This window comes from Elgaria multicarinata, chromosome 1 (assembly GCF_023053635.1).
Source record: "Elgaria multicarinata webbii isolate HBS135686 ecotype San Diego chromosome 1, rElgMul1.1.pri, whole genome shotgun sequence".
Lineage (NCBI taxonomy): Eukaryota > Metazoa > Chordata > Lepidosauria > Squamata > Anguidae > Elgaria > Elgaria multicarinata.
The window spans coordinates 134,412,058-134,424,313 of record NC_086171.1 but is presented as its reverse complement, the minus strand read 5'-3'; the positions used below and the strand labels follow the sequence as shown (position 1 = coordinate 134,424,313).

Genomic DNA, 12,256 nt, shown 5'->3' with positions numbered 1-12,256 from the left:
TCAAAATGTCTTACCTTAAATTGATAAGCCTTTGGTCTGACTTTATTGTGAAGCATTTTCTTCTATCCTAGCTTCTTTGTTCTTAAACCTTTTAAGTATTTCTGGTGATTTAAGAATACTTTCAACAAGATGCAATGAAATTTATGTTAGCAGGTTGTAATAAATAACTCAATGAACATATGAATCATCATTCCCTTTATTTCTGAAGACCAGACATAAGTGCTGTTGCTTATGTAGCCAAAACAGCACTATCCACATACAAAAGGGTGGTATCAGTAAGTTCAGGGGGAAACCCAAGGTTTGCAAAAATACAAATGATCTTTAGGGTTAAAACCCTATCTTAAACAGGAGCACTACATACGGCAACATTTTGTTGCAGGTCCCATGTATTTCTTTACAAGAAGAAAAAGAGTACAAGGGTTTGTATTTAATGGGCAAGATGGACAAGGTGGGGAAGAATTAATAATCTTTTCAAGGACTTTTATGATCAGGACTGAATAAGCAAGCTGCTTCTTTTGGCATGGACCAGCTGTTGAGGGTAGGTTCCCAAGAGACATTTAGGAATTGCTATCATTGGACAAAGAAATTCCAGTCTTGATATCAATTACAGTTCTATTAAGAGAAATTCAGAGGCAAAAAGATAATGGGCTGCAGAATTTTTTTTGCCTTCATGGATGTTCTAAGAATCTGCTTTATATTGCAACTTAAAAAAGTTATTGATTGCATTGGATTTTCTTTAACATACATCTCTTTTAACATGTTCTACCTGGGTATACAAGGCAGTTCTAGAGGGCAGCAAGGACATTGTTCACTAGAATAAACAAAGAAACATAAACTAGAATGCTTGGATCCCACTCCAGTGAGTTCAATAGAATAAATAAATAATTCTCTCAGTGCTTTGTGGGTGACTGGTAATATATACTAACCATTTTTCTAGCGAATTTCTGGTATCCCTATGTCAAAGCGGACATACTCTTATAAATATCTCCAATGAGAGCCAGTATGGTGTAGTGGCTGAAGTGTTGGACTGGGAGTCGGTAGATCCGGGTTCTAGTCCTCACTCGGCCATGGAGACCTACTGGGTGACTTTGGGCCAGTCACAGACTCTCAGTCCAGCCTACCTCCTAGGGTTGTTGCTATGAAGATAAAAATGGATAGGAAGAGGATTATGTACACTTCCTTGGAGAAAAAAAGGTGGGATATAAATGCAATAATAAATAAATAATGTACTCTTGAGTGGTTTGCATGACTACTTTGCTACTGGCATAATAGAATCCTGAGTGGCAAAAAATCCTGAGTGTCATTTTAGGGGTATCCAAAACAGGATTTGTTTATCGATTTATGTTCCTTGTGAGCCATTCTTCTGAATGACAGACAGCATAGAGGTAAAAAAATATGCAAATTTTTAGAAGGGTTGGTGCAGCCGCTTGTGAAGGGGGAGTTCTCAAAATTGGAGGAAGTGACTGATTTGATTCCAATTCCCTGCCACCCAGGCAAGGATTCTGCAATGTTTCAGAAAGACAAGTGCAGAGAGTAGGAAGTTAATGATGGTTAAGACTTACTTCATAGTGCATCTAGTGGCATTGAAAAATAGTCATCCCACAGTTCCATCTTTGCCTGAAACAAAGCACAGTGATTGGAGAGCCCTTGATAAAATATGCCTTATGATTAGAAGGTGGACCTGTCAGTCACTCAATCCCACTCCCTCCCCCACTCATCAGCATTTTGAGGAAGAAAGCAAATGCGCTATTTTTGGAGATACACTATCTTTCTCAAGCTGAATCATGAATGAAGCCTCATGCAGGGTTCAGCTTTGGTTCTGGTCATTTTGGAGGGAAGCCCACTTTGTTTCAAGAAGCACCAGAAACTCTTGGAAAGGGCCTGATTTAGCTTGGGATTTGATGAAATCTGATACACATCCCTGGTATTTTCCATAAAGTCTTTTCAGGTTAATTACTTTTCATCTCTCATCCTACAAACTTTTCATTAGAAATGAAGAAATTGTTTTTCAAAGAACAATTATATTTGTTCATTATGTGGTTAGTTCTTTGTTATTTTGTCTAAAATGTAACCAGTCTCCATAAACTACAGGTCCACATTGAAGTGGGTGCAGAGTCCTAATAGATTAGGAATGCATTTATCTTTAAAGGGAAATGGACACTGAACAGTTAACTGTACAGAGAAAAAACACTGCAGAGTTTTGGCTGTAGTTAGCTTGGGAAGTGACGTCTTACAGCATTTGCTGTTCTAGAAAGAGCTGAGACACGTAGTGTAATTGGGAGGGATCTGAGTGGCAGAATCTCTACCACAGTGTATATTTATCTGTATAAGTGACCAGGGAGGGGGGGAAAGTGACGAGCAGTCTGCCTGCTGCTTAATACAACTTCAGCTCTTGTGACTTCTGTTAACGCTTTTCCAGCAACATCGTATAGCTGAGATACAGGATTCTTTTATATCAAGGGAAATAAACTTTTTGAACAATCAAAATGGGAAAGGATTATTATTCCGTTCTCGGAATTGAAAAGGGGGCATCTGATGAAGACATCAAGAAAGCCTACCGAAAACAAGCCCTTAAATGGCATCCAGATAAGAACAAATCTCCCCATGCAGAAGACAAATTCAAAGAGATCGCAGAAGCCTACGAGGTGCTGAGTGATCCCAAAAAAAGGGAAATTTATGATCAGTTTGGAGAAGAAGGTAAGATAGTTTTATGTAGCTTTTCTTTTACCTTAAAATAGAAACTTGCTTATGGTGAATGTATGAGACAGTTTAAGAAGCAGGCTCTACCATTTGATCTTAATAACTTCTTTGGAGGATTCAAGTAAGTAACATTTTGAGAGTCTGTAATATGTTCTAATTTAGATTATACAATCTGTTCTTAAAACATCTCTTTTATTCAGCTTTTAAAAATGCATGATTGACCCCCTAATACATTTCTGTTGCAAGAACTTTTGCAATAATGTGCTTCCTTTGGCTGCCACATAGTTGCTTAATGGGTTTTTTTTTGTCCCACTCTTTGAGAGTGACACAAAATATCATTGGGATGTAATGTATTATATTTTTATTAAAATCAGCTTGCATTAAAAGATGGTCTTTGTCAGGCTGGGTCCTGGTGTCCAGACTTCAGCTACCATTGGCATCCTGCCTGGGAAGGAAAGAATTTGCCTGATGTCATGAAATACCAAAACACGTTTTCAGCTTAATTGTAAACATTGCAAACATGCCAAGGGATTGAGGCCCAGAAACAGTGTGTTTAGCCTAAAACAGTTATTTTTAAAGATATGTTTTAGTTCAGCTGGCTTCTCAGAATTCTTAGAACTGAGCTGATGCCTTTATGGTTCAAAATTCCGTTTAAGATTTTGAACTAGTTTTTGTTCCGCTAACAAAGTTGGCTTCATTGAAGCTATTCAATACTTGCATTCTCACAACTTATTCTTTCATTGTAACATAACTATTCGTTTTAAGAGCATGTGCTCAAGACCTACAGAGCTATTTAAAATAGGTGTATCTTTACTGATCTCATGATGATGATTGCTATGAGAAACTTGCATTTCTCACAAACCCATAAAATATAAAGTATCATAAGTAATGGTTTTCTAGTTCCAGGATTGCAGTTTCCTTAATACTCTTTGGAGATATACAAAACTTTGTTACATTTTATAAAAACATGTTTTATTTGTAAAGTCAAGAGTTAGTGTTCTTTAGACTTTACATGTTTTCAGTCCTTCCATTCCTAAGGTCTTATTTCCCTTTTAGTATGCAAATGTGTGTATTCTGGCTCGTATATTGCTTCTTTTCCAGTGAATGGCAAAATTGATTTTATACTCTTACTACAAGGAATTAAGGTGAAAAGAATAGAAGCAGGTGACCCCAACCTTAAATGCATTTGTAATATTCTTATATAACGTCTTAAAGTCAATGCGTTTAAAATACAGCTATAAAACTTGGTGACTGTTAAAACGTTGCTGCTGTCCAAAGCTACAGTAGGTCTAAAGCTCATTTTTAATCGCTGTGGGACCTGATGTCCTTTCAGCAAAACCTATCCATTATCTATTCTAGGAAGTGACATTCCACCAAACACATGGTATGGTTTGTCAGCAGGCTTGGCATTACTCATTAATACTACATCTATATACTTAGATGTAAATAGCATCATGTTCATCATAAGTAAGACTAAGGTTTAACTTGAAATGTCATTTTTAATAGCATATTTTATTACTGAGATTATTATTTTTTGAATTTAGAGAAGGGATTGGGTTTTGGTTTGCTTGTTCTAAGTCAATACAAACCAAGATTTTAAAATTTAAGCGCCCTAAAATCACACTAGATGAAAATCATTTGTACTTTTTCTTTCTGAATTTCATCCTAGTGTAAGTCACTAGGTGAAAAGCAATTGAAACATCAATTCTTCCAATTTGGGTACTATGGGCTAAATCCAATGTTATGTAAGTGGACTTCCACTTTTGCAACAGAGTTTCCTTTCACCTTCCCCTCGCTCCACTGATCCCTGCATGTCCCCAAATGTACTCTGGATGGTCCCCCAACCCTCCAGAGTGGATTTGGGGCATGTGCAAGGTGTTGCAGGAAAGAAAGTGGAATTGGATCCAGCTGTGATATCTGTTCTATTTGTGGAAACTGTTGGATTCAAACTTATATCCCCAATTTTGGGAATCTAAAATTCATATTGGAGATTGAAACATACATACAAAATCCCCTTCTCCCTGCCTACTGCCCTGCCCCCAGCAGCCCCTCCTTGCTCCTTCAAAATCTGCTCCAGGGGGTTGGGATACCCTCCAGAGCAGATTGTGGGGTGGGTGGGTTGCAGGGGTGAGCAGAATAACATCTTGTGGGATGATATTGAATTCCGCCCTTAGATTGGTGGTAATTTTGTGTTATGCTACTTGGGGTTTACCTTTTCATAGCTGCAGATTGCTCACATTAAACTTTTCAACATTCCAGTGGTGTATGTACGTGTTTTCTTTACATACTATAAAAGGTCTGTCTTTGTTATCAGTTATTGTTGTATGGTGATAGGACACTGTAAACTTCTCAAATTCTTTAAATTGGGGGTGGGATAGGGTCGGGAGCCTGTGGCTCTCCAAGTATTGTTGGACTCCACCCCAGCCAGCATTGCAAATGGTCAGGTATGATGGGAGTTCAGGTCCAGCTCCACCAGTGTGCCACAGGTTCCCCTTCTCTGCCCCAAAATATATTAGGAGGCTAGATTGGTGTCAGTATGGGGTAGTGGTTAGAGTGCTGGATTGGGATTCAGGAGATCTGAATTCTAGTCCCCTCTCAGTCTTGAAGTGGGAGCTACTTTGGGCCAGTCACTGACACTCACAGGGTTGTTTTGTCGATAAAATGGAGAGGAGGAGAACTATATAAGCCACCTTGGGTTCCTTGCAAGAGGAAAAAAGGCAGCATATTTCTTTTAAATATATTATTGAAGGTTGGCCTAGGATAAAAAAAAACTCCATCAAGGATCATCTTGGTGTTACCCTGTGAGTGTTATGTGTGCTTGCTTTGTGCTAAAAGGAGTGTAGGCAACCTAGTACCCTCCAGATGTTTTGAACTACGATCCCTGACTATTGGCCATGCTGGTGGGAGTCACAATCCAGCTTACTGCTGCACCCTGCTCAATTGTTCTCACTTGGCTCCTCTTGCAAATGGGAGTGTCTAAACAAACCACAAACCTCCCATCTTGGTTTATTTATTGTGATGGTCAAGCCAGGAACTCTGGCTTGTACTCCTGGACAAGTCATAGTCATAACTTCTTGGCTTATAACTCTGGCTTGTCTGGGGTGAGACAAGTGAGTGTTCTGGTGTGCATGTTGCAATGAACAAACCATGGCTGAAAGGTCTGTGGTTTGTTCAGCCACTCCCACTTGTATCAAGAATGATTGGGCAGCACGCACCAGTGTGTTGTTCAAATGAAACAATTAAGGATGCTTGTTTCTAAGAAGCAGATGGGGTTTAGAACTAAAGACTACAGGTTTAAGATGCCTTAGGCCTTAAGCGAAGTCTTTTGTAGATAGAATAGAAAGCTGAGAAACTGTTTAAATTTAGGAAGGATGCGTAGGTGAAATTAATCACAGAGTGTGGGTGGGTGCCATAATGTAGGAAGAAATGGCAGGCTTGAAATAGTTGAGGTAACTGTCAGCATAAATGTGAAAGCATAACTGTAAGATCTCTTTATAAAACTCACTTTGCATGGTTTGCAGTACTTTAATATTTTATGATCTCTTGGGCTGCAATCCCTTCCACGCTTACTCCAGTTAAATTCAGTTGGATTTAATTCCAAATAAATAAGCATAAGATTGGACTATGTTCCTTGTACATGGTGTGTGGTCCAGTCCTATGTTTATTTACTTAGAAGTAAGTCCCACTATATTCAGTAAGGCTTATTCTAGCCTTATAAATAATCCCAAAAGTGTTACTAGCCTGAAAAAATTATTCAGTAGCCTGCATTTGCTTGCTGGTTGCAGAGGAATTAAACACACAGCTGGCTTACTCCCAAGAAAGTATTTATAGAATTGCAGCCCAAGACAGTTCCTAGCACATCTGAGTAAATGTTAGTATTTAAAATTGGCATTGCTAAGCTTGTTTGTACCTTTTTGCAGGACTAAAAGGAGGAGCTGGAGGACCAGATGGGCAAGGCGGTACCTTCCGGTACTCCTTTCATGGAGACCCACATGCCACATTTGCAGCATTTTTTGGTGGAGCAAATCCTTTTGAAATCTTCTTTGGTCGAAGGATGCCAGGTGGAAGGGACAGTGAAGACATGGAAGTGGATGGAGATCCGTTTGGTTCCTTTACTACTTTTAATATGAACGGATTTCCAAGGGAAAGAAATACTGTTGGTAGCCAACCCCGTCGTAAGCAAGACCCCCCTGTTATTCATGAACTCAAGGTATCATTGGAAGAGATTTACCATGGTTGCACAAAAAGAATGAGAATTTCCCGAAAAAGGCTCAACCCAGATGGTAGAAGTGTTAGAACAGAAGATAAAATCCTTACTATTGATATCAAGAGAGGATGGAAAGAGGGTACCAAAATTACATTCCCCAAAGAGGGTGATGAAACACCCAGCACCATCCCAGCTGATATTGTGTTTGTAATTAAAGATAAAATACATCCCCACTTCAAGAGGGATGGTTCAAATATTGTCTATCCTGTAAAGATAAGCTTGCGGGAGGTAAGTACGTTGTTAAGCTTTGCGACTATATTGTTAATGCTTCATAATGTCTTTGCTTCGGCTTTTTAATATTGTTTTGCAGTCAGCTGAGTTAGCCCATAGCTCAGGGGTGGGCAACTTGTGTCCCTCTAGATGTTTTGGCCTACAACTCCCATTGGCCCTAACCAGCATAGCCAGTGGTGGGGCATGATGGGAGTTGTAGGCCAACTGGAGGGGCGCAAGTTGTCCATCCCTGCCAGACCTGATATGTTGTGCTTATATTTTAAAAGTATGAGAATCTATGTTGGGTAGTTTATTTTGCACCATTTGGAGGAAGGGCAGCTGCTACTATAAATTAAGATTACATTAAAAATGGTATCCCAAGTTAACCCTGTACTTCACTATTCTAGTTGCTATCTGTAGGTAAGTAGTTTGTGCTTTCCCCCCTATTGCCATTGTCCATTATGTCTTTAACAAAAGATATAGATAAGCCTGCTTTAGACTAGTTTGGGAAGTTTTCTGGTCTTCCTTTGATGGCTTCTTATATTATCAAAATTTGCAGATTGAGAGTGTGCTGTTGTACTACATTATGGTAGAAAATGTGCTATTCTCATAGGTTGCTAGAACAAAACAATAAAAACGAACAAGCAAACAAACTGATTACATGTGAGAGAGCAAAACTCTCAGCAGAGTGCCTGTGTGTAAAAAAGTACACCAACAAACTATGTAGAAAGCTTTTTGGGCAGCAAATAAACTACTGCTGTGTGACACAGAATTGCTTTCTTTCTCTTTTGGTAGTTGTTGAGTAGTTGATTTCAAAACTGGTGTGGTCTGCAAACCAGCACTGTACCATTTAGAGCAACAGTAAACTATGCTGAGATGCTGTGGATTTAATTTTAAAACAACGTGATTAAATAAATGCATCCTATAAATGGGAACTATGTTTGTTTATGTATCCACATTATATTGCTTCTAGAACTAATCAAACTAAACAAAATAGCACCATTTTAAGCAATATCAATTATGGATATCATCCATATTTAGATGCAGCTAACTTGAGCTTTGTCTTATAATGTGATACATAAGATTCAAGTCTCATATATAGATAGCAATTTATATTATATTGTGATGACCTAGGAGTATAAACAATTAAACTGAACTATATAGAAAACCAAAGCAAATAGTTTTTCCTAATGTTGGTTTTAATACAAATTGCTATGTCATGTTTTTAAAGGGGCAGTTTGAGAGTTGTTCTGGATCCCAAACTGGTTGGTTAAACTGCAAGACAGTGACAGGACTATGATATTCACACTGATTTCCATGCATACAGGGTCTGCTTCATTTCAGTTCTATCACTTACAGAATGAGTGTAGTGGACTGTATCCATAGATCATTCTACCATTCAATAAGAAAATTAGTGGGGGAAATTAGCACAAAAAACTCCATGTAACTGCCCCGCTGGAGCTACTCTGTGGCATCTGTTATGCATTGTATGCATTATTTATACCAGGGACAAGGGACTGTTTTGGCCCTAGGCTATGGGGATTGCCTACTGGACACCCCTAGGGCCCAAATGATGTTTGGGCAAGCTACTCCCTCCTGAAGCCCCCCATCTTCTGATTCCTTTCTGTGTGTACAAAGCAGCACAGAGCAATCTTTCCATGCCTCTCTGAGCACAGAGAAAGGAGTGATGTAGTGTAGCCAGGTTACACAGGGATGCAGCACTGGCTCTTCTTTAGTAGCAGGGACTCTGCTGTCACCTGCTAGCCCCATCTGAATTCTCTGTTCCTTCTGAGCTTAGCTGTAATGCTCACTGCTCTTAGGGTGGATGGGGGGAAGAATTTTTCTCAGCAACAATATATTGTTTCTTGTAATGTAAAGTATTTTGGGGTGGCTTAGTTTTTTTGAATGGACAGTTAAGTCTCATTAGCTTTACAAAAAAAACCTTGTTTCTTGCAGATGCAACTGGTTTGTTGATATGGATCAACAGAGCTGCCTGCAGTTTAGGAATCTCATCGGCAGCGTGACTATGGGGATTGTCATAAAATGCACCACTGTATACCACTGTTCCCTGCTCAGTGCTAGAGAGTGGTAGTATTTCCCTACCACTGAGCACAACACCCCCACTGTGATCAGAGATAAGAGCAGAGTTTCCGGGTTTGGTGCTAGAGAGAGGCAACTTTTCTCTAGCACTAAGAAGAGAAACTCCACTTTTCTGTCTGATCACTTATAGGAGGCAGGAATTGGTTTTCCTTCTCAGTGTTAAGAGAGTCTGACTTCCTCTAGCAGTGAGCATTGGGTAGGTCTTGGGAGAGAGATAATACCAGCAGCAGAAGCCCTCATGAACTGGATTCCAGCTCATCCCTAGGAACTGGATTCCCCATCCCTAGTTTGAACACTGTATTAAGTGGTACAGTACTGTTTTTTCTTACTATAAATTTGTATTTTATCCACTGAAATTTGCTCTTCACACTTGCTAATTTTAAAGCCCCTAGCTGAATCTGTGCAACTTTTCAAAGTTATTGTATTCCATTTATAAAACTAAGGCTACAGTCATTGAACATTGGAGTTGTTTTTGAGTAAACATGCATAAGGCTGTCCTGTAATACCAGAATTTGGGCTATCTAATGTGATTGTTTGTGCAAGAGTTGCTCTCTGTTCTTCCTCAAATATTTCTACTAATAGTATTTATTTATTTATTTATTTATTTATTACATTTCTATACCGCCCAATAGCCGAAGCTCTCTGGGCGGTTCACAAAAATTAAAATCATAGTAAAACAATCAACAGGTTAAAAGCACAAATACACAATACAATATAAAAAGCACAACCAGAATAAAAACCACGCAGCAAAATTGATATAAAATTAAAATACAGAGTTAAAACAGTAAAATTTAAATTTAAGTTAAAATTAAGTGTTAAAATACTGGGAGAATAAAAAGTATGCTAGATATAGTACAACTGTAGGATGCATCGTAACTGTTTTTTCCAAATTATATTTCATAGATATTGTCTTTCTGCATGGTACTTAGTACATTTAGTTATTTTACAAATACTGAATACATGCTACTTCTCCTGATTTGATTTTTTATATGTTTTATATTTTTTTAGGCTTTATGTGGCACTTCAGTCAATGTACCAACTATAGAAGGTCGAACCATACCTATGACGGTAAATGAAGTTGTAAAGCCTGGGATGAGAAGAAGAATTATAGGATATGGTTTACCATTTCCGAAAAATCCTGACCAACGAGGTGACTTAATTATAGAATTTGAAGTAATGTTCCCAGACAGTATAGCTCCAGCATCAAAAGAAGTACTCAGGAGAAATCTTCCTGTTTCATAAGAAATTTACTTTAATGAACTGTTCCAAGAGGACACTGAAAATGAAGACTTTCAGGTTTTATGCTGTAAAAGTGCAATCTATAACTGTGGAACTTTTCTTGTTCGTGTGTGTGCGTGGGCAAGGGAATTATGCAGTGCTGCATGAGAATACAAGGGGAAAATATAAAAAACTTGCAATCAAGTATAAAGCTAAAACCACTTGCTGTGTATTGGATCTTCCTTTTCAAAATATTTTATCCAGTATTTTGCTTACATGTAATATGTAATATTTGGGGAGGGGAACACCCCTTTGCATATCTTTCTAATGAAGTGCTTAACTTTCAAAGCATTTTATTCCAGATATTTCTTAATCATCTATGTGAGATATTATATTGCAGTATCAGAATTTATGATATGATCCTATGTAAGATTTGTAATATTTATGTTGTGTATATACCCAGTAAGCTCTGTTTACATTGCACACAGCAGAAGGAAGAAAATCTCACATGAAATGTTCATGAGCCCCAAAAGGATAAGTTTTACTTGTATTGCTGTAGATGTTTGCTTAATATTCTAGCAGTAAGCATACTGGCCTGATAGAAAATACATACACCATTCCAAGGTGTACTTTTTTTGACCTAGCAGATTTCCAGGTGGAAACAGCTGTGAAAACAGTCACTTTAATGTCCCTAAGAACAAATGTTGAAAATATGTAGCTTGTCTGCTAAGACATCATATTTATAGGAAGGGCTATCTGAACAATTGTCAAGACAATTAGCCTTTATCAATCAACTCCAGTTTTTTATAGGTTTAATCCTCTTGTAAGTTCTATGAACAGTAAATTGGTAAAGCTGAATTTAACTGAAAGATTTGTCAGTCCATCATGAATTATCTGAACAAAGAGATAGTGGGGGGGGGGAACCCTCAGTCTAGTTTTCAAAAACATCTACAGGGCTGGTACCCTTGGATGGTAAAATAAGACTACTAAACATGCTTTCAGCATAGTCTTGAAATATGCTGCAATATATTAACATTTGTTAATCATTTTTTTGTTTCATTTTACTTACATACAAATGTGCTAGGTAGCTCCCCTGATAACCAACAGGGTGATTAATTGTGCATGGTTCCATCAATTTTCTAAGCATTAGTAGATGTAAAATATGGAACAGTTATAAGAATCTTTGGCGGAGTGGGGATGGGGAGCAGGACATTTTAGGAACTACAAACTTGAGTGAGTTGGCAACTTTTTTAGAGGATGTAATACATGGGGGAGGAACAAACATGCAGTTTGAAAGCAGAAAATATCCAGGATGCTGGTTTTCATGACACTAGAAGTGAGAAAGTAGAAAACTTCTGTTTTTTCTTTATGCATATTGTAAGAGCATTTAAATATCCTTCACGGTCTGTATTGCATTTCATATGTTTTTTTAATTAAAAAAATACTGTTTCTAACTTGTCTTTCTTTCTGGATGGGTAAACGAAAACAAATTAAAGTTACATTTAACGGTTTGTTCAATCATAACATATACCTACAATTTTGAGGCTATAATCCTATTCACGCTTACTTAAGAGTAAGTGCCATTGTATTCTGTGGGACTTACTGCTTAGTAACCATAAATAGGTTTGAGCTGTATTTTTTCAACATTACATAGTTATAAAAACACACACATTTAATATGTAATCTTATGCATATTTAGACAGTAAAGTCCTCCAACTAGCAAGCATGAAATTTAAAACAAAATAGAGTTCAGAGATCAAG

At 37.9% G+C, this 12,256-nt stretch overlaps 1 protein-coding gene across 2 annotated transcripts; it reads left to right on the top strand.

Annotated features, from left to right (window-relative positions):
- The first annotated feature begins 2,211 nt into the window (after window positions 1-2,211).
- On the top strand, window positions 2,212-11,930 carry DNAJB4 (DnaJ heat shock protein family (Hsp40) member B4). Of its 2 annotated transcripts, none has more exons than XM_063137080.1 (3): window positions 2,212-2,697; window positions 6,621-6,910; window positions 10,286-11,930. In XM_063137080.1, exons 1-3 carry the CDS (start codon window positions 2,487-2,489, stop codon window positions 10,517-10,519), a joined length of 735 nt encoding a protein of 244 aa, XP_062993150.1. In that variant the 5' UTR covers window positions 2,212-2,486; the 3' UTR covers window positions 10,520-11,930. The 2 variants fall into 2 exon arrangements, with proteins under 2 accessions (XP_062993150.1, XP_062993142.1); XM_063137072.1 differs by having other exon boundaries at window positions 2,215-2,697; window positions 6,621-7,195.
- Window positions 11,931-12,256: the final 326 nt, after the last annotated feature.